The sequence below is a fragment of the Ornithorhynchus anatinus genome, chromosome 2, assembly GCF_004115215.2.
Source record: "Ornithorhynchus anatinus isolate Pmale09 chromosome 2, mOrnAna1.pri.v4, whole genome shotgun sequence".
In the NCBI taxonomy this organism is placed as follows: Eukaryota; Metazoa; Chordata; class Mammalia; order Monotremata; family Ornithorhynchidae; genus Ornithorhynchus; species Ornithorhynchus anatinus.
Genome location: NC_041729.1, coordinates 105,382,092 through 105,405,012, shown reverse-complemented (window position 1 = coordinate 105,405,012; position 22,921 = coordinate 105,382,092). Strand labels below are relative to the sequence as shown.

The window sequence follows — 22,921 nt, the reverse complement described above, 5'->3', positions numbered from 1 at the left end:
TGAGGTCTATAATACTGTGCTGGAACACATCTATTTAATTCAATTTCAGATGATTGATTTTCTGCAGCATGGCATCTAAAAGTCTTCATTCATATCCCAGATGAACTTTAAAGGTACACCTTCCATCTGCTCCTGAAAAGTCTTGTCCAACTTTTCACTTTGAGACACCGTCAAGTAATTTTTCCAGTCCCCAATGGTGCCTGGAAGGGAGGAGAAGAAATCTAGGATTTTTATGTAAGATAAACAAATGGGGAGAGGGATGTTATATATTCATTTTTGGATAACGATAAAGAGCATAAGAAAGAATATTTTTTAGTAGTGGATTCATTTTTTGCATTCCCAGTGGCTTTTAGGCTCAGTTTCCTATAGTAAATGGCCCACAGAAATTGAGGGTACACTAGTGGAGTATTCTGAAACCAGACATTTACAAAAAAACCACGATATTGGTCCCCAGTGTCAAAGAAATTTTTGCTTCCAGTGGAATGTAAATCCCCTAGTTGACTGACCTATGCGTTGTGATAAACCCATTTCTGAGTACTCCATTCTACTGTAATTTAAAAAGTGGTCAGTGTCAAAGTTTACCAAAGTCTCTCCCATCCCTAACACATGGGCTCTTGGCTGGGCACCCCTTAAGCACTTTGATACTCAACTCAACCGCACACACTTATATACATATCACTATATTCTTACAATTTCCTCTACCTGTAATTTATTTTAATGTTTGTCTCCTTCTGTAGACTTTAAGTTCCCAGTGGGCAGGAATGATGTCTCCCACTCTTTTGCATTGTACTTTCCCAAGTGCTCAGCACAGTGCTCTGCACACAGTAAGTGCCTAATAAATGCCATGAACTGATTGATGGAGAAGGCTGACTGCCGGGAATGTGTCTGATGTTATACTGTAATAATAATGATAATGATGGTATTTATTAAGCTCTTACTATGTGCTAAGCATGGTTCTAAGTGCTGGGGTAGACACAAGGTAATCAGGTTGTCCCATGTGGGGCTCACAGTCTTCATCCCCATTTTACAGATGAGGTCACTGAGGCCAAGAGAAGTCAAGTGACTTGCCCAAAGTCACTCAGCTGACAAGCGGCAGAGCCGGGATTAGAACTCACGATCTCTGACTCCCAAGCCTGTGCTCTTTCCAATAAGCCATGCTGCTTCTCCCAAGCACTGAGTACAGTGCTTTGCACACAGTAAGCACTCAATAAATATAACAGAATGAATGAATGGATAAACTGAGGGTCTTAAAGCTAATGATCTGGAGTTTGTTTGATATGGAGAGGAATGAGTACCACTGGAAGTTTTTTGAGGGGCGGGCAGAAACACGAGGGATGGCATTTTAGAAGAATGATCCAGGCAACAGAATCAAGTTCAGACTGGAGAAGAGAGAGACTGAAGGCAAATAGATTGGCAAGGAGACTTATATGATAGCCTAGGGAGTATATGATGAGTGCCTGAGCCAGAATCGAGGCTATTTGGTTGGAGAAGAAAGAGCAGAGTCTGGAAATGCTGTGGAGAAAGAACTGATAGGATTTGGTGACAGACTGATTGAAAGTGAGGATCTCAAAGCAATCTACTTAACCTGCTTTGCCCCCGTATTTCCTTCCACCAACCTCTTGCTCAACCCCTTCCCTCTTCCTGGAACTCCCTCCCCCTTCATATCTGGCAGAACACTGCCAAATTTTAAAAACAATACCCTTTTGAAACCTTATCACCTGTAAGTTATATCCCCAACTGTAAATCTCATAATGTCCTTACAAGCCCTCATAGCACTTATATACATCTCTTTATACTCTATTACTTCCTTCAATCTGTAAATCCTACCTTACTAGATTGTAAGTTTCTTGAGGGCAGGGATCAGCTCTATTAATTCTATTGTGCTATCCCAAAGCATGTAGTACAGTGCGCTCCAAAGCAAGTGCTCAATTGATAATACTGCTTAACTGACTAATTGATTGACAGTGAGGTAGATTTAGGAGTCATCTGCACAGAGGTGGTAAAGACTGTTCTAGACCATAAGCTCGCTGTGAGCAGGGAACAGGTCAACCAACTCTGCTGTAGTACAGTGATCTCTACATAGTAAGCACTCAATAACTGTGATGGATTGATTAAAGCCATGAGGGCAGATGAACTCCCCAGAGAAGTGAGGATCATGAACTTTCATGGCTCAGTGGAAAGAGCCTGGGCTTCGGAGTCAGAGGTCATGGGTTCGACTCCCGGATCTGCCACTTGACAGCTGTGTGACTGTAGGCAAGTCACTTAACTTCTCTTTGCCTCAGTCATCTCACCTGTAAAATGGGGATTAACTGTGAGCCTCACATGGAACATCCTGATTACCCTGCATCTACCCCAGCGCTTAGAACAGTGCTCTGCACATAGTAAGCACTTAACAAATATCAACATTCCTGCAAGGTGCTGGGTGTTCTCCTCTCACAGCCTCTTTCATATAATAATAATTTTGTTAAGCACTTCCTATATACCTAGAACCTGCTTGACTGTGAGCCCGTTGTTGGGTAGGGATTGTCTCTAATTGTTGCCAAATTGTACTTTCCAAAAGCTTAGTACAGTGCTCTGCACACAGTAAGTGCTCAATAAATACGATTGAATGAATGAACGAATAAGCACTGGAAGAGATACAAGACAATCCCATCTGAACCAGTCTTTGTCCCATATGGGGCTCACAGGCTAAGATAGAGAGAAAACAGGCATTTAATCCCCATTTTACATATGAGAAAACTGAGGCGCCAAGAAGTTGTGACTTGATCAAGAACCCAGAGTAAGTTAAAATGGTGGGGCCGGGATTAGGACCCAGGCCTAAGACTCCCAGGCCCGTGCTCCTTCTATTAGGCCAAACTGCCTCTCATCTGAATCTTAAGCAGCTAACCCAGGAACTACAGCAACTTTTAACTATAGGTTGTTATTGATTTCCAGATGGTGATACCTTTACGAAGAAAAACTGGTGCCTCTGAACTTCCAAAGTCTATACTTATATTTTCATAATTAGCTCTGGGATCTTTTTTCATGTTCTGAAAAGTTGCTTGTTTCACCACAGACTCCATATCTTCATCACTCAGCTCCTTTCCCAGGAATTTGCTGATCTTCAGAACAGCATTTCTGAGGTCCTAAGAAGAATGGAATTTACAATGACATCCATGAAGCACAAACAAGAGCTTATACAAATAAATATCCCCTACCCAGGAAATTTAAAGGGGGCCCTGTAGTGTAGGTTCAGAAGAGCTATGGAAACACAATGTCCAAGTTTTAAGAGCTCTCCCAGACATGGCCCAAGGAATGAAATTCTCCTTATCATCACTGCCCTATTTTATGCCCTCTGGGAAATTACCAGAAGTGAGGAACAGGGTCCTGGCTCTTGAGCAGTTTACTATCTCTTGGAACAGACTCTTTTTTAGCTAAGGGAGGACTAGGGTGGGGATTGACAATAAAACTAGTGTGAAGATTAGAATTAGGGGGTTGAGTAAGGGTCGGGGCTATGGTTGAGGCTAATAGTGCTAGAGCAAATGATAGAGTTATGAGTTAGGAATGAGATGGGGTTGGATTACTTGTCTACTGTAATCATCTTTTTTGCATCTATCAGGCCCTGAATGTGTGACTTTTTAATAAGTTTTGAAATGATATCTCTATACCATAGATTGGGTGTTTCTAGAAGGCAGAGTCTACATCAGGTACTTTAATACAGTGCTCTACATGCAATAGATTTTTTCATGGTATTTGTTAAGCACTTACTATGTGCCAGACACTGTACTAAGTGCTGGAGGAGATGCGATTTATTCAGATTAGACACAGTCCATGTCCCACATGGGGCTCACAGTCTAAATGCCCATTTTACAGATAAGGTTACTGAGGCTTAGAGAAGTTAAGTGATTTGCCTAAGGTCACACAACAGACAAGTGGACAACATGGATTAGAACACAGGTCCTTCTGGCTCCCAGGCCTCTGTTCATTATCCTCTATCCACTAGGCCACGTGGCTTCTCTAAATACCGTGTATGTAGATGTTCAATAAATACAATGGATTACTTAAGTGTTTAACACTGAAGTTTCTTTGGAGAAAGTAGTGTAATGCAAATCCATGAAAAATGAATATTAGAATTTAGAATATTTTAAGTTCACAGCCATGGATTGCTATCTCAGGAACTTTAGTTTTCCTGTCACATTGCATGAGCTCACATGTCTCTCTCACTATTTTAGCATGCACTTTGTCACCTCCCTCTCTTGAGAATCATAACCAGCGCTTGCCAAATTCTTGGTGATTTAAAAAAAAAAGAATTGTGAAATGTAAAAAGCATTGAGGATGCTTTTCAATCGATCAATGAACATCAAATCTATTACATGCTTAACTGTGTGCAGAGCATTGTACTAAGTGCTTGGGTGGGTCCATTACAACAGAAATAGTAGACATATTACCTGCCCACAAGAATCTTAGTCTACAGGGAGTGTATTCCCTCAAATTCAAAATCAGCATCAATCTAGGGCATAACAGAGGGTGGGTTGTGGAATTGGAACTATATTCCCCGCCCCATCGGAGGGTGGGTTGTGGAATTGGAACCATATTCCCCGCCCCACCATTTTACCTTCTTCATCTCCTCAAAGGACACAAAGAGAATATTGAAGTTGTTCTTGTGAGTGTACCAGCCCTTGATATGGTCAAACCACACACTGGAAAACACTGTTAAAGAGAGCAATACAATCCAGGGTTAATTGATATTTTCCCAAATATGTTTTTATCTAGGTGGCTTCTCAACCTAGAAAACACATTATTTCCCTTCTCATGGGTAAACTCAACCATATTACCATTGGTCTTAGGCACTGAAAGAGAAACATCGTCGACATCAAGCACAATATACTTGTTGAATTCTTGGGTCAGATAATTTTCATTGGAAGAGATAGTTTCTGCTCCAGCATTATGTAGTTGTTCTGCTCAAACATCTGCTGTATTCTGATCTCATTTCCATGAGTTTGAGAGCTTAGCATCTATCGTGTCCAGTGTTAATTACTGTATCAGCCTCCGCCTTCGGACCTCCAAACCTCCTCTTCAGTCCATACTTCTCCATACTTCACTCTCCTGGCTCGATCATTATTCTCAAAAAGCATTCAGTCCACATCAGCTTTAAAGCACTCAATCAGCTCATCCCCACTTACCTTACTTCACTGATTTCCTACTACGACCCAGGCCACACGCATCACTCCTCCAATATCAACTATCAACCGTCTCACTGTACTTCAAGCTCAACAACCTCCCTGCCGACCCCTTGCCCAAGTCCCACTTCTGACCTGGAGCTCCTTCTCCCCTTCATATATGACAGATCACCACTCTCACCCCCCTTCAATGCCTTATTAAAATCACATCTGCTCCAGGAGGCCTTCCCCAAATGAGCCTTCATTTCCCCTACTCCCTCGTCCTCCTTCCTTGCCTACGCACTTAGGATCTGTACCATTCGAGTACTTGATATTCACTACCCCCTCAGCCCCACAGCACGCATGTGCAACTTATTTTTATGTCTGTCTCCCCCTTCGAACTGTAAGCTCTTTGTGGGCAAGAAATGTGTCTACCAGAAAAGAACATGGTCCTGGGAGTCAGACGACCTGGGTTCTAATTCCACTTCTGCCACATGTCTGCTGTGAGACCTTGGGCAAGTACCATAATTATTATGAGGACCATAATTATTACATTAATTATTATTATAAACCAGGGATAACAGTACCCAAAGAAGACATCCTGACCTAGCGGAAAGTGCAGAAGACCTGGTTTCTAGTCCTAGGTCTGCCACCGGTCTGACCTTGGGCAGGTCACTGAACTTCTCAGAACATCAGCCTTCACATCTGTAATTGGGGAGTAAGACACTTACCCCTTGTAACCTCCTAGATTGCAAATCCTGATTCGGATTATCTTCTATCTTCAGTAGTGCTTGGCAAATAGCATTTAATGAATACCACTATTAACTAATGGTTTAATAGGCCTAATATAGGCCTGAGCAAACTATGTAGACTTGGTTTAAAACTTTGTTGCACTTTTTGACTGCTATTCTCTCAAATTTGCTAATGCCTGGTTCCCATGTGCATTTATATCTGTGCAACTGTTCTCTCTTGGGCAAGACACTTCACTTCTCTGTGCCTCAGTTACCTCATCTGCAAAATGGGCATTAAGAAGTTGAGCACCATGTGGGACAGGGCTTTGAAGAGGGGAAGAGTGATTGTTTGGTGGATTCGAGGAGGGAGGGCATTCCAGACCAGAGGCAGGACGTGGGCCAAGGGTCGGTGGTGAGACAGTAGAGATCGAGGCACAGTGAGAAGGTTAGCACAGAGGAGTGAAGTGTTCAGGCTTGGATGTGGAAGGAGAGAAGGGAGGTCAGGTAAGAAGGGGCAAGGTGACAGAGAGCTTTGAAGCCAATAGTGAGAAGCCAATAGTGCTTTGTCAGGAAGATTATGAACAACAGAAACAAAATAAACCATTAAAACCTAACCATTGTATATTCAGACCTGATGAACCTGGTTTAGAACTCACTGTCTCCAGTTTAGGTTGGATGAAATCAAACTGGAGGAGGTCATTGATCCGAGGCATGGAGCAATTTCTGTATAAAAATTAACACTTTCCTCAATAGTAGGAACAGAAAAGAACAGGAAAGAACATCTGATCCTCTACAAATGAAATGTCTGATTAGAGATTATGCAAACCAACTTAAAGCAATCGGGGGCCCTCAGGATCACTCCAGGTTCAAAAGAAATGCTTTTGAACTAATATGAAATCCAATTTGCTCCCCATAGGATCCCGATGGCCTGTCTCCTGTGATGCCTACAGTTCTCTGCTCTATGGATTGGCTGTCAGTCAATAAATGATATTTTTTGAGGGCTTATTTTGTGCAGGCCACTGTACTAAGCCATTGGGAGAGAACAATACAACAGAGTTGGTGGACAAATTCCCTGTCCACGGGAAGTTTACAGTCTAGAGGGGGTGATATTAAAATAAAATGAGGTTATATGCATAGGTGCTGTGGAACTGAGGGTGGAGAGAATAGCAAGTTCCTAAAAGACTCAAATCTAAGTGCAAGGCCGATGCAGAAGGGAAAAGTAGTAAGGGAAATGAGGGCTTAATCGGGGAAGGTCTCTTGGAGATGAGATTTGGAAGGGAGAGTGGTGGTCTGTTGGATATGATGGGGGAGGGCTTTCCAAGTCAGAAGGGAGGACACAGGCTAGGGGTTGATGGTGAGAAAGACAATATGGAAGAATAGCGAGTAGTTTGGCGTTAGAGGAGCGAAGTGTGGAGATCAGATGGTAGGGGGAAATGGGCGAGAAAAGATAGGAGTGGAGGCAAGGTGACGGTGATTTAAAGCCGACGATAAGGAGATTCTTTTCGATGTGGAGGTGGATGGGCAACCACTGAAAGTTCTCAAAGAGTGGGAATACATGAAGCACTACAGAGACAAGCCCAGGTAGGGAATCCTGCAGTTCCTGGGGTCACAGAACTGCAGTGCACTGGCACAGACTCCAACAGGATGTGAAGACTCTCACTGCTAGACTGAACTGTTAGAGGAAGGGAGGGAAGCAGGCTAAGTACAAGGCAATTATTGATGTTCTCCTTTGTTTGGATTTTAACCCCCTTGGGCACTAGTCAAAGGAGATAAAATACAAACAGAATAGGAAAGAACATCTGATCTTCAAACTCCTTGTGGGAAGGCATCATATCTACTTACCATATTGTTCTATACTCTCCCAAGTGCTTAGTATAGTTCTCTATATACATTAAGAACTATATTGCCTGCAGCCCAGCTGTTCAGTGACTACTTAAAGAGATCGAGTTTCTTTCAACATCCGGGCCTTGCTACACAGGCGAATCTTTCAAAGTTGAAGGTTCTGGAATGTTCTAATGGGTATTTGGGAGGCAGACCTGGAAAGTCATGATCCTCAATCTCAGTCTCATTAGCAGGCGATTAGAGTTTCCTTGTCTTGTCTTATGCTGTAGAGTCATCTCTTGACCCGTAGCAACTCCATGGACAAATCTTTCACAGAACGCCCCACCTCCATCTGCAATCGTTCTAAGTACTGTATCCATAGAGTTTTCTTGGTAAAAATCCGGAAGTGGTTTACCATTGCCTCCTTCCGTGCAGTCAACATGAGTCTCCACCCTCAGCCCTCTCCCCTGCCACTGCTGCCCAGCACAGGTGAGTCCTGACCTGTAGCAGATTGCCTTCCATTCACTAACCACTGCCGAAGCTAGGAATGGAATGGGTATGCCTCTACTTGACTCTTTCTTTCACAGTTGAGACCGATAGAGTATTAGAAACTCTCCAGGTGCGATCCTGAAAGGGGATTAGAGTTTCCTGAATATATATATGTACTCTTCAGTACTATATATGTATTTATATATACACTATACTTACTATAGTGAATATTGTAAAATTGATGACTCTTCATTCTCAACATGCATCCTCGAGTCAGATCAGTTGCCCATTTGGCCCTAATGACGAGGCCATTTTGAAAGAGGACAGAATGACTGTTATTCAGCAAACTGCAACAGCAATTTGGCAAAAGCCTTGGTTTGAGATCTCCAAGCACTTACCCTATCCTGCCTTGACTACTGCATCAGCCTCTTCGCTGACCTCTCTGCTGCCTGTCTTCCCCTCTCCAGTCCATAATTCACTCTGCTGCCCGGATCATTTTCTAAAAAGAAGCTCAGTCCACATCTCCCCTCTCCTAATAAACCTCCAATGGCTGCCCATCCATCCCTGCGTCAAAGAGAAACTCATTACCATCAGCTATAAGGCACTCAATCAGTTCTCCCACTAATGCCTTGCTTTTCTGATCTTCTACTAAAACCCAACCTCCATTTCATTCCTATAGTACCAATTTAATCACCGTATCTTGATCTCATCTTTACTGCCATCAACACCTTGCCCAAGTCTTTCCTTGGGCCTGGAAATCCTTCCCCCTTCATATCTGGCAGTCCACCATTCTCCCCAACTTCAATTTCTTATTAAAATTATATTTCTTCTAAGATGCCTTCCCAGACTAAGCCTGTTATTTCCCCATCCACCCTTTCCTATGTGTCAATTACAAACTTGGCTGTGTACCCCTTAAGCACTTTTATATTACCCCGCCCTCACAATACTTATGAAAATATTTTTTACACTTTACTGATTCCCTTATTCCTAATCTAGTTTAATGTCTTCCTCCCCCCATAGACTGTAAGCTCCTTGTATCTAACTATTCTATCATACTGTCCTTTTCCAAACTCTTGGTAAGGTGCCCAATAAATATGACTGACTGAATAGATGCAGCCTAGCCAATTATATGATGAAAACAAAGAGGTCTCTTGTCAAAACATGGAGGCCTATGTACTTTTCCAAGGTCTTAGTAAGGTATCCAATAAATATCACTGATTGAATGGATGCAGCCTCGCTAATTACATTTTGAAAACAAAGAGCTCTCTTTTCAAAAAACGGAAGCCTATATCTTTGAAGAAAAATGAATTGACCATTACCTTCTCCTGCTAAAAATTTCTCCATGAAATCCTCCATTGTGTTTGATGTCTTTAGTTTTGTAAGGAATTTTGAGAAATGATAAAATGAGATCATGACATCCTTAGGGTTTCGGTACACATATATAATCTGCAAATTGAAAAGATACCACTTAGACTTGGGAAATATCATTATCATAGTTATGGCATACCATCATCATTATCAATGGTATTCCTTATTGATTTAATTTTTTTTGATCATATCATTTTATGAATCATGAAATGCTCTGAATGCATCTCATTTTCTTCTACTTAAGTTATTCTCTGGGTGGGATTTTTCTAATCTAATTAAAGACATAAACAAACGTTACCATCCTCCCTCTCTCACAGACCCATAACCTTGGCATTGTCCTCAACTCGACTCTCTCACTTAACCTGCATATTCAATTTGACACCAAATCAATCAATTTATTGAGTGCTTAATGTGTGTGTATGTGTGGAGAACTGTACTAAGAGGTAGGGAGAGTACAATATAATAGAGTTGGTAGACACGTTCCCTGCCCACAGTAAACTTACAGTCTAGAGGGGGAGACAGATGATAATATAAATATATAATTTATAACATATATAGCATAAATATGTACATAAGTCCTGTTAGCTCTCTCCTCACATCTCTAGAATCCTGCCCTCTGTCTCTGACCAAACTGTCACCATCCTTTTCCAAGCACTTAGAATATGGGCCTGGGAGTCAGAAGGTCATGGGTTCTCATCCTGGCTCTGCCGCTTGTCTGTTGTGTGATGTTGGGCAAGTCACTTCACTTCTCTGTGCTTCAGTTACCTCATCTGTAAAATGGGGATTAAGATTGTGAGCCCTATGTGGGACAGACACTGTATCCAACCTGCTTTGCATGTATCCACCCCAGTGCTTAGTACAGTGTCTGGCACAGAGTAAATGCTTAAAGAATACCATTATTATTATTATGTTCCACCTTGACTACTTTATCAGCTTCCTCACTGACTTCCCTGCCTCCAGCCTACTCCTCACCCCTAACAGTAACTACTTCACTTTGCTGTCTGGATCATTTTTCAAAAATTCATTCTGCACATTCATCCACTTCATTCAGTGGCATTTCTTGAGCATTTACTGGGTGCAAAGCACTGTACTATATCTCCCCACTCCTCAAAACCCTCCAGTGGTTGTCCATCCACCTCTGCATCAGACAGAAACTCTTCAACAAACCTTTTAAGGTACTCATCAGCTCTTTACCTCCTAGTTATACTTGTTCCTCCCTTACTACAAACCAGAGAACACATTTCTCTCCTCTAACACCAACCTACTCACTGTACCCCAATTTCATCTCTCTCCCCTATGACCTTTGATCGAGTCCTTCCTCCTGCCTGCCTCCCCTTTCAACTCTGACAGACCACCATTCTCCCCATCTTCAAAGCCCTGCTAAAGTTGTTTCTTCTACAATAAGCCTCCTCTTACTAACCTCTCTTTTCCTCACCCTATTTTCCCACCCTTCTGCATAAACTATGTACATGGGTCTGTACTCCTTAAGCATTTTGCCACACACTTCACCCCCAGGCCCAAAGCATTTATGGACATATTCTTATATTCTGCTGCTTTTCTTATTTGTAATTTATTTTAACATATATTGAAAACTCCTTGAGGGGAGGGATTGTGTCTACTAATTCTATCATTCTTCTCCCAAGTTCTTAGTGCTCTGTCCAGAGTAAGCAAACAAAAAACCATTAATGGATTGATTAATTAAAAATCTCTCTCTCTATATATATATATAGATATCTAGATATAACTAGATATCTATATATCAATTTTCCAAGGAGGTAGAAGCGGGAAAGGCATGGATAAATGAAATCCACAGTCGACTCAAACATTTCATTTAAGACTTCAATACTTTGCTAAAGCTGTTCACAAATAACAAAACTGACAGAATTGAGTGTCTCCTTCCATTTCCTCTGTCCCCCTAGTGGAGTGAGGGCGTCAGGGGTCAATAAGTGGAGTTATGTAAATAATAATAATGATGGTATTTAAGTGCTTACTATGTGCCACGCACTGTTCTTAGTACTGGGGTGGATACAAGCTAATCAGATTGGACATAGTCCTTGTCCCAGAATCTGGGTCTCAGAATCTCAATCCCCATTTTACAGATGAGGTACCTAAGGAACAGAGAAGTGGAGTGACTTGCCCATGGTCACACAGCAGACATGTGGCAGAGCTGGGATTAGAACCCAGGTCTTTCTGACTCCCAGGCCTGTGTTCTGCCACTAGCCCATGCTTCTTCAATAACAATGGTACTTGTTAAGTGCTTCCTATGTGCCAAGAACTGATCTAAATGCTGGGGTAGATACAAGAGCATGAGCTTGGGAGTCAGAAGTCATAGGTTCTAATTCCGGCTCTGCCGCTTGTCAGCTGTGTGACCTTGGGCACTTCACTTCTCTGTGCCTCAGTTACCTCATCTGTAATATTGGGAAGAAGACTGTGAGCCCTCCGTGGGACAACCTGATGATCTTGTATCTATCCCAGCGTTTAGAACAGAGCTTGGCACAGAGTAAGCGCTTAAGAAATACCAACACTATTGTTATTATTACAACTTAATCAGGTTGGACAGAGTCCCTGTCCCACATGGGGTTCACACTCTTAATCCCATCATATGCAAACATTAGGAAATAAAATGTTGCTTACTTTGGCTTTTTGGCTCTGCAAACCCTTGGGCACCAGATAGTATGGCAGGTGTGTGCTAAAGATACGAGGGCTTGGCCGGAGGTTAAAATCAATATTGCGGGTGTTGTACTCAAACCATGGAGCTCTGTTTGCGTTCTCCATATTTTCTGTTCCATCCCGATGCTTATCATATAAAATTAAATTCACTACTTGCTGAGTCCAAACTGTTCCTGTAAAAAGGAAAAAGAAATTCCATTTTATTCCCCGAAGTAAGAAAATGTTGGATTGCACACTGCCTTCTCCAATCTGTTTTCTCCAGATGTGAAAAAACAAAAGGAATATCCCGTGCAGCTAGAAATAAAACAGTCAATTGCTTCTCTTTTCCTTAAAAGGCCAGGAGGCCCAATGCCTAGAGCTTAGGGACCATCACAGTATTGCTGCCGCTGCTGCTGTTCAAACAGTAGCTCCTTCTGAAGAGGTGGAATTCTTATAAAGGATGTATTTATTTACTTCTTGCCTTCAAGTAAAAAATCCAACCAATATCCCAGGGGATGACCCAAACCAAATACCCTCAGAAGCAAAAACAGAAGGATTAGATCCAAGCCTCTCTGTAGGAATAGGGCTCAGGCAGACTCAATGAAAGGGGAGACAGAAGGAAAAATGCAGAGGAAAAATGTAGGAAGAAGCTGTTCTGGAGAATTTACTCTTTGCCATTGGTGGACAAAATGTGGAAAGAAAATCGATGTGGTCTTAATTGCGGGTTTTCTCCTCCAGGATTGATAGATGATTTCTCCTGGTGCTATCAATTGGAATGACTCCCTTAGAACAGAGAATCTGATGCAAAGAAGGAGCAATAAGACCAACTTCAAGTATGGGAGAGAACAGATCCAGTAGCACAGTAAGGAGCATTTACACGCACTGTAGGGAGTGATCTTTACATACACAAAATAGGAAAGCAGCATCGTTCTGATGTGGGGGGTCTTCTTACCAGCCTCATAGGCCAGTGCCATTCAACAGTTACAGGACTCCAAGGTACCGCATTGTTGAGCTGCCCATGCCTCTCCTGATTTCCCTGCATTTCCTGGCTGACCCCAGGCCCATGTGGAATTGGGAAACGATGATGGGATTTGACCTTCTCCATAGAAGGCACACGTCTAGGGATGGGACGTATTGCCGTGCTCCATCTGTGCCTGGGCTTAGTTCCCTCCTCACCCCATGGTGGGACCTGTTCCGCAGTCCGGGGTCTATTAGCTCCAGCCCCTGTGCTAACCGGGTCCATGGTCCAAAAGGATCCCCAGAACTGGGTGGGAAAGGAGATGGGTGGAAATGGTAGATCTAATTTCTAGCTTCCACTTCTCAAACAACTTCTCCACACCATCCGTTCTCAAGCGTTTTTTTTTTTAATGGTATTTATTAAACACTTACCGTGTGCCAGGCATTCTACTAAGCTCTGGGGTAGGTACAAGATACTCAGGTTGAACACAGACCCTGTCCCACATAGGGCTCACTGTCTTAATCCCCATTTTCCAAATGATGTAACTGAGGCCCAGAGAAGGGAAGTGATTTGCCTAAAGTCACAGAGCAGACAAGTGGCAGAGCCAGAGTTAGAATCCAGGTCCTTCTGACTCGCAAGCCCATGTTCTATCCAGTAGGCCATGTTGCTTATTTGTTTTGGGAGCATTAAGGTCTAGAGGGGAGACAGACATTAATAATGAGCCTTTCAAAGGAGACTGATCCGTTGCTGGGACGATTGCCAGTTGGCTGATTTTCAGGGGCCGGGACCCTCTCCTGAGGGAACATTACTAGCTGGTCCTAGGACTTACCAGAGTTCACCTATTGTCTCTTCACAGTTGGTAGTTTGGTAGTGTGGCTCCGTGGATAGAGCAAGGGGCTGGGAGTCAGAAGGACCTGGGTTTTAATCCCAACTCCGTCACACGTCTATGTGAACTTGCGCAAGTCATTTCATTGGGTCTCAGTTACCTCATCCGTAAAATGGGGATTAAGATTGTGAGTTCCATATGGGACAGGGACCCACCTGATAGCGAAGCAGCATGACTCAGTGGAAAGAGCACGGGTTTAGGAGTCAGAGGTCATGGGTTCTAATCCCGGCTCCACCACCTGTCAACTGTGTGACTTTGAGTAAGTCACTTATCTTCTCGGTGCCTCAGTTACCTCATCTGTAAAATGGGGATTAAGAATGTGAGCCTCAGGTGGGACAACTCGATTACCTTGTCTCTACCCCAGCACTTAGAACAGTGGTTGGCACATAGTAAGAGCTTCACAAATACCATCTTTTTTTTTTTAACTCTGGTGAGGCCCTGTGCCAGGCTGCCTCCAGGCAGGCCTATTCAGGTGAAACTCTGCACAGTTTCAACACTCATAAAAAAACACCTGGTTTGGAAAAAAATGGATCAAAGACATCCACTTTACCCACCTGATTTCGGATAGGTGACTATAAAGATACCACTGGCTTTGATTTTGAAGTCCTCCATGCTTTCTATAAACTCTGGTTTAACCAGTGAACCTATGAAGTTAAAGTCTTTAAACCTCAGCAAATATTGCTCACTCTGGGCTGCAGCCTGTTCTTCGGCCATGATGTAGTGCTCTGCAGAGAAGAACAGGTAGTTACTTCATAAATTTCAATTAGAGTTGTCAGCTTCCACCCCTTTCCCTCAACTAGAGTCTTGAGAAGAACAAGGAGAGCAATATTCTTCCCTCCTTCCTTTACTGACTGATCAGCTCTTCCCAAACAGGGTTTTATGCTCAGTTTCTAACTGAGAAGCCTAAAAATATATCCCCAGAACAGAGGAACAGTAAGATCTGCTTATGGTGTATTTACCCCAGCGGTAAGTAACAGTGCTTGGCATCTGGTAAGCACTTAACAGATGGAATGATTATTATCATTATTATTATTATTACTCAATTCCTGAACTGGTCACTTTTTGGTCATATCCTTTCACTGGGCCTTCCCAGGCCCAATGTAGAATCCCTCAAAGAGATTCCTGGCCTTCGAAAGATCACAGGTCCTCCTGTGGGGATTAGTAATACACCAGCAGTTCACTCACAGAAACCTCAGTCTGTGCAGCAAGTCATTCATTCATTCATTAATTGTATTTATTGAGCGCCTACTGTGTGCAGAGCACTGTACTACCTGAGACAAGTGAAACAGCATGGCCTAGTAGATAGAGCACGGGCCTGGGAGTCAGAAGGACCTGGGTTCTAATCCCAGTTCTCCCATCTGTGGGTAGGGAATGCATCTGTTGTCATATTGTGTTCTCCCAAGTGCTTAGTACAGTGTTTGCACATAGTAAGCTCCCAGTAAATACGATCAAATGAATGAATGTTGTGTGACTTTGGGCAAGTCACTTAACTTCCCTGTGCCTCAGTAACCTCACCTGGGATTAAGACCGTTAGCTCCATGAAGGACGAGGACTGTGTTCAACCTGATTACCTTGTATCTATCCCAGCACCTAGTACAGTGCCTGGCACATAGTAAACACTCAATACTATAAAAAAAACAGTGGGCTAGAATGTGATACAATAGGAACCTCAAACCGAATCAACCCCTTCCCTCGTGCGGATGTAATCTTATGGGAGTCGAAGAATGGTGGGAGAGAGGGCAAGCAACCTTCTGGCCAGGTCCAACTCTAAGGCCTTGTTACCTCATCTGTAAAATGGGGATTAAGACTGTGAGCCCAGTGTGGGAGAGGGACTATGTCCAACCTGATTTGCTTGTAACCCCAGAGCTTACTTCAGGGCCCGGCACATAGTAAGCACTTAACCAATACCACGGTTATTATTATCACTATTAATGTACAGATGCCCAGGTTGTGCTAAGAAGGGAATCAGTTCCACCCTGCCCCTGCCACTAAGACCGAAGATACCGACACCCAGAAGCTGGGGTTGGCAGAGGACAAAGACGAAAAGAAGGGCAAGGAGAGTACGTGGTGGGGGAGGAAGGCGCAGGCAGGAAGGCAGAGAGCAGAAGCACAAGCAGCAGAAATCGGCCGGTGCTCATCCAGCAGATATCCAGATATTTGCCCGAGGGCCTGGCTTACGGGTGGCCTGACTCTCTAGCGGCCCAAAGATCTGGAGAGTCCAAAGTAGCTGCCGCATGGCCTAATGGAAAGAGCAAGGGCCTGGGAGCTGGAGGACCAGGGTTCTAATCCCTTGTATGTTGTGTGTCCTTGGGCACGTCACTTCACTTCTCTGTTCCTCAGTTACCTCATCTGTAAGATGGCTTTTAAGATTGTGAGCCCAACAGGGGACAGGGACTGTGTCTAACCCAATCACCTCGTACCTACCCCAGCACTCAGTACAGCGCCTGCGACATAGTAAACACTTAACAAATACCACAGTTATTATTATTTGGACTCTGCTCAGCTTTTTCTGAATTTCCACTGGGTTGGCTGAACTTACTGCTGCCAACGGTCAGGTTCTCCAGAAAATAAGGAGCCTGTTTTCAACTTCTTTGGCAACCCTAGAATTTGGCTCCAAATCAAGGACCAGTCCTGCTCTGCTCTGGGGTATGACCCATACCCAAAAAAGTTCCAGTTGAAGGCCAGGCAAGTGTTGGTTGAATGAGAAATTGACTAAAAACAGAGTTTCCAAAAGATCAAAATCAATTCACTGAGAACTTCAATCCACCAAGCAACTGGACTAATAGGAGACCCCTAACCAATGGGATTTCCCGGGTGGTGGTACCACAGGCAGCTGAAAGCCAGAGACTTTTGAAAGTGCAGTCTTGATTCAAATCGAGGGTACAATTTATCTGCTTGAAGTAACTCCCTCTCCCTTCCACTGCTCCTAGAGCGTTCCAGGCCCCAACCACAGCCATATTTGATGAGCAAATGGGATAGTTTTAATGTTTTTCCCTTCCATTATTAAAGCTGAAGTCAGTGGAGTACGAAGGGTAGGGATCAAGATAGGGCAGATGAAAAAATCCCAAACATTTAGTTGAGGCTCCAACCCTTGTCCTGAATCCCTGAACGGGATCCAAGAAAGAGAAGCCAGGCCTGATCAGATTTACCGAAAAAAAGTCCATCATGAAAGTCTGTACAACAATGTATACACATGATGTACACACATGTAAACACATGTACACACATACAATGTACATACATGTATACAAAATTGCCTAAAGTGTGTTGATTACTTCATCTGCCTTCTTGCTGATCTCCTCACTCCGGTCTCTCCCCAGTTTGAAGCATCATTATTATTATTATTAATGGGCTACTGCGACTACACATTTCGCAGCGTGGCTTAGTGGAAAGAGCTCGGGCTTGGGAGTCAGTGGACGTGGGTTCTAATCCTGGCTCTGCCAACTTGTCTGCTCTGTGACTTCTCTTCACTTCTCTGTGCCTCAGTTACCTGATCTGTAAAATGGGGATTAAGACTGTGTGACCCATGTGGGACAGCCTGATTACCTTGTATCCACCCCAGCATTTAGAACAGTGTTTGGAACATAATAAGCACTTAACAAATACCATAATAACTCTAACTTCACTCAGCTGCATAGATCATTTATCAACAAATTCGTTCAGCCCCTGTCTCCCCATTCCACAAGAACCTCCAATGTCTGCCTATCCACATCAAACAGAAACTCCTTCCCATTGGCTTTAAAGTATTCAACCAGCCCGCCCCATCCTACATCACCTCACTAATCTCCTAGAACAGCCCAGCCTGCACTCTCTGCTCCTCTAACACCAGCTTACCCATTGTGCCCCGACCTCATCTATCTCACCGACAACCTCTTTCGCCCATCCTCCTCCTAGCCAGGAATTCCCTCCCCCTCTATATACACCAGACAACCACTCACCCCACATTCAAACCTTCTTAAGGTCACATAAGCCTTCTTTTCCCTGGCTCACTCTCCTTTCTGTGTCATTTATACCCTTGGATCTGTGACTTCGGACATCTGATATTTGCCCCCACCACAACCCCACAGCATCTAAATACATGTCTTTAAATTAAACATTATAAATTCCCTATTCATATTATTGTCTGTCTTCCCCTCTAGACTTTTAGCTCGTTATGGACAGGGACCATGCCTGTTAGTTTGGTTGTATTGTTCTCTCCCAAGTGTTTACTACTGTGCTTTGCTCATAGTAAGCGCTCAGTAAATACCATTAATTGATTGTGTGTGTCTCTCTATATCTCTCTTGCACACACACACCCCTACCTATATAGTGGACCCCCACTCCCAAGGAATGCCAGAAAATGAAAAAGCTTGATAATTATATCACTTACAAACTCTTGTTTCCTTTTCAGAAGTTGAAGGGGTTGGTCAAGCCTAGAGAAAAAGAGTCATTTGAGAGCACAGATGGGAGAGCCCTCCCCCACACTCAGGAATCGAATTACTCAAAGAGCCCTTTTGCTGGTTTTCCCACCTCCACTCCACGTTATGCAGCAGCAGCAGCAGCTGGGAAGAAGTCTCCAGTAGCAGCTATTGCCTCATTGGGAGAGGAAAGCCTCTAACTGCATTCCTCCCTCTTTCTCCCCTACACTGAGGCCATTTTAAGTAGAGTTTTGCTCTCCTAGGAGCAGGGCTGTGGCAAGAAGGAGATAGTTATGTGTAGTCATAGGATACTTGACCTAGGCAGGAACCAAATCCTCCAGTTCTCTCTTAGCCAAATGCCCAAGAACCATCTCCTAACACACTCACACACACACGCACACACACACACACACACACAGTTTCAGCAAAAAATCCCCATCTTTATAAATATTCAGAACTTTATCCTAAATGAAGGTTTATCCTGAGCCCTTCCCCGAGTTAGAAATAAAGCCAACTATTAAATTACCCCCAGCAAGCTTCAGCTAATAGTACACCGAAGCCTCCATCTTTCCTAAATCCATTTCGGGAGTGCTGACTTTTGCAAATCCCCTTCCCCTTAGAGGAATCTGATCCCAAAGAGACATCCAGGAGGGGGCTGACATTTTTTTAAAAAAGCCCCCAAACAGTAGATGAGGGTGGAAAGGCTTGTAATCTTTCCTTGTACATTTTTACCTCTATGAGCTGTACTCTTAGCAGATTGAGTCTTTTTTTTTTCCTTTTTGTCTTCCACAAGGTGAAACTGAGTCTGTTTCCCTTTCTCTGAACCCAACAAAAACCTGGTCTGGCTGACTTCAGTGGCTGGTTCGTAACACCAGCTGCAGAGTTTCTTAATGGACATTTACCAGAATATTACTACAACCAATCCCCAAACTAGTTCTTAGAAAAATCAGCCAAATAATTTGAGAATTGACCAAGGGAGATATTTCTGTAGAGGTTTTAGTGAATGAAACAGTAAGGCTCTTACTGAAAAAGCAGAGAATTGAAGTACCTGGTTCTAAATACCTGACAAAACCAAACCTTTTTTGACAATTGTTCTCACGAATTGCTTCAATTCTCTGCTTTATTTGAGCTGTGGACATATGACCAATATGAGACTGTGAGCCTCATGTGAGACATGGACCGTGTCAAATCTGATTTTGTATCCACCCAGAACTCAGAACAGTCTTCACACTTAGTAAATACTCAAGTACCATCTTTATTAGAAGAAACCGTCTAATATTTCTAATACTTCCCCAGATATTTCTTGGGGAAAAGAAAACAAAATTCAAAGCCTCTGGACAGGAAAAAAAAAATCAGTTCTGATATTGAAGCTGCCAGTCAACTGCTCTTGTGCTGAGGCACACATATTTCCTTAAGATAAATTAGGGTGTTTAGAAACGATTACCTTTTTGTGCTGCCTTTACTGCTTGCCAACCCGACTTCTATTTGGGCTCGTTCACCTGCAATATGAAAGACAGATATAATTCTCAAAGCAGCGAGTACAGCAGATGCCAGAGTCCCTTATTTCTTCCCAAGAGGACTGTGGAAACTAGTTTGGCCCTTTATATTTCTGCCCTCCTACATTGATTAGTGTGATATCCTGAAATGGGCGTAATCTTTCAAAAGGTGAATCTTCTGAATCTGGAGTCAAATATTGACTCTTGCCTGTTATTATGATGGGGCCTCTTATCTTGCTTTCTATAAAGTGGTATCACTACTCAGTGCCTCATGACAGTACTGTGCACTGGAGGTGGAAGGGATTTTCTTGCTCTTCTTCAGCCTGGCTCAGTGGAAAGAGCATGGGTTTAGGAGTCAGAGGTCAGGGGTTCTAATCTCGCCTCCGCCACCTGTCAGCTGTGTGACTTTGGGCAGGTCACTTGACTTCTCTGTGCCTCAGTTACCTCATGTGTAAAATGGGGATTAAGTCTGTGAGCCTCACGTGGGACAACCTGATTACCTTGTGTCTACCCCAGTGCTTAGAACAGTGCTTGGAAAATAGTAAGCACTTAACAAATACCAACATTATTATTATTATCCCACCGCCCCAAAATCCCAAAACCCAGTGGTCAAATCTGCTTAGTCAATTACCCTGGGCACCTATAAATGAATTGATCAATCAATTAATCAGTGGTTTTTATTGAGCACTTACTGTGTGCAAAGCCCTGTACTAAGTGCTTAGGGGAGTACAATCAACGTGTTCCCTGCCCACAAGAAACTTAGTCTAGAGACTGCCATGGTTGCTCCTTCTATAGCCACTGAGGGAAAAGGAGCACTGAGGAAGAGATTCCCCTTCTGAGCCAGCAAGAAAGGTCCAGATTTTCTTTCAGCAAGTCTAGCCAAAAATAGGGAAATCAGATCTTTCTGCTGACCTCCCTGAATCCTGTCTGAAAGGGCTCAGCTAGTTTTCAGAATCCATGCCTTATCAGGCCAACCCTGCTAGCCTGAAGCAACTACCTTCAGTCTGGCTAGGGAAGCAGCAGTGGGCTAGGTTAACCCAGATTGATGGGTTGCAATATTAGAGTGACCAAACAGCCCATTTCACTGCTTTGTCCATTTTCCCAGAAAGCCAAGTTGGGAGGGGACAAATAGCTATTCTGCAATTGAAGGACACAAGTCCTGTCTCTCGATAAGAATTCATTCATTCATTTATTCATTCAATGGTATTTATTAAGTGTTTACTGTGTGCAGAGTACCGCAGTAAGCACTTAGGAGAATACGATTTAACTACAAATGGACACATTCCCTGCCCAAAACTAGCTCACAGTCTAGAGATGCAGCATAGCATAGTGAGCAGCAGCATAGCTGGGTCAGAGTGGCTTCTAACCCAGATTTTGTAACCAGAAATATGAAATATTTCGTGGTGCCCGTGGGCCCGATTTTCAGAAATCATATCAAATGTAAAAATAAACCTGAAATGTGCCAACATAACAGTTGTCAGGAGGATGCCTCTTGTGGCTTTTTGTTTCCTGCCTGTCAACTTATAAGATGCCATGTACTCTCCATATCCAGTTAGGATCACATACCCCTTCTCAGTGCCCTGGCATTTTTTTTTAAAGATCATTAAGAATGACTGAGGGACTAGTCCTAACTCAGTGTGCCTGGAGTTGTTTCTCTGAGTCTTGCTTACTTTGGGAGAGAGTGCTGACTACTCACTGACCGCTCACATTCATTCAATCGTATTTTTTGAGCGCTTACTGTGTGCAGAGCACTGTACTAAGCACTTGGAAAGTACAATACAGCAATAAAGAGAGACAACCCCTGCCCACAACGGGCTCACAGTCTAGAGGGAGCGGAGACAGATATCAATACAAGTAAACAGGCATCAATATCAATAAATAGAATAATAGGTATATACATATACACATAAGTGCTGCGGGGCGGGGAGAGGAAGTAAGAGCAAAGGGAGCAAGTCGAGATGATGTGGAAGGGAGGGGAAGCTGAGGAAAAGGGGGCTTAATCTGGGAGGAGGTGGGTCTTCAGTAGGGCTCCGAAGGGGGGAAGAGCGATTGCATGGCGGATTTGAGGAGGGAGGGCGTCCCAGGCCAGAGGTTGGACTTGGGCCAGGGGTAGAGGGCGAGACAGATTAGATGAAGGCACAGTGAGAAGGTTAGCACCGGAGGAGGGGGATGTGCGGGCTGGGCCGCAGAAGGAAATAAGGGAGGAGGAGGGCGCAAGGTGACGGAGAGCTTTGAAGCCAACAGTGAGGAGCTTTGTTTGATACAGAGGTGGATGGGCAACCACTGGAGGTCTTCGAGGAGGGGAGCGGCGTGCCCAGAGCGTTTCTGTAGAGATATAATCCGGGCGGCCGAGTGAAGTATGGACCGAAGTAGGGAGAGGCAGGAGCTGGGAGGTCAGAAAGGAAGCCGATGCAATAATCCAACGGGGATATGATGAATGATCGTACCAACCAGGTAGCAGTTTGTATGGAGAAGAAAGGGAGGATCTTGGCGATGCTGTGACGGTGAGACCGGCAGGTTTTGGTGACTGATTGGATGTGGGGGTGCATGAGAGGAGCAGCGTGGCTCAGTGGAAAGAGCCCGGGCTTGGGAGTCGCAGGTCTTGGGTTCTAATCCCGGCTCCCCCGCTTGCCAGCTGGGTGACTTCGGGCAAGTCGCTTAACTTCTCTGGGCCTCCGTTACCTCATCTATAAAATGGGGATGAAGACCGTGAACCCCACGTGGGACAACCTGCTCACCTTGCATCCCCCCAGCGCTAAGAACAGTCCTTTGCACATAGTAAGCGCTTAACGAGTACCACCATTCTCATTATTATTATTATGAGAGAGAGGAGTCGAGATGACACCGAGGTGGCGGGCCTCTGAGACGAGAAGGGTGAGGGGGAAAAGAAGTTGCTGCGGTGAGCTCTAGGCCAAGCCTCAGCCCCGGTGGGGAAAAGCGGCCCAAGTGGTCGGGGTGGCTGCGCCAGATGGGCCCGACCGGGTTTGC

At 43.9% G+C, this 22,921-nt stretch overlaps 1 protein-coding gene across 2 annotated transcripts; it reads right to left on the bottom strand.

Annotated features, from left to right (window-relative positions):
• On the bottom strand, positions 1–20,074 carry LOC100088463 (amine sulfotransferase-like). Of its 2 annotated transcripts, XM_007665137.3 has the most exons (8): positions 19,882–20,017; positions 18,410–18,452; positions 14,595–14,765; positions 12,182–12,390; positions 9,499–9,625; positions 4,595–4,689; positions 2,945–3,125; positions 1–200 (listed from the first exon to the last, which is right to left on the bottom strand). In XM_007665137.3, the coding sequence occupies exons 3-8, from the start codon at positions 14,752–14,754 to the stop codon at positions 76–78; spliced, it is 897 nt and encodes a 298-aa protein (XP_007663327.2). In that variant the 5' UTR covers positions 14,755–14,765; positions 18,410–18,452; positions 19,882–20,017; the 3' UTR covers positions 1–75. The 2 variants fall into 2 exon arrangements, with proteins under 2 accessions (XP_007663327.2, XP_007663326.2); XM_007665136.3 differs by lacking the exon at positions 18,410–18,452 and having other exon boundaries at positions 19,882–20,074.
• Positions 20,075–22,921: the final 2,847 nt, after the last annotated feature.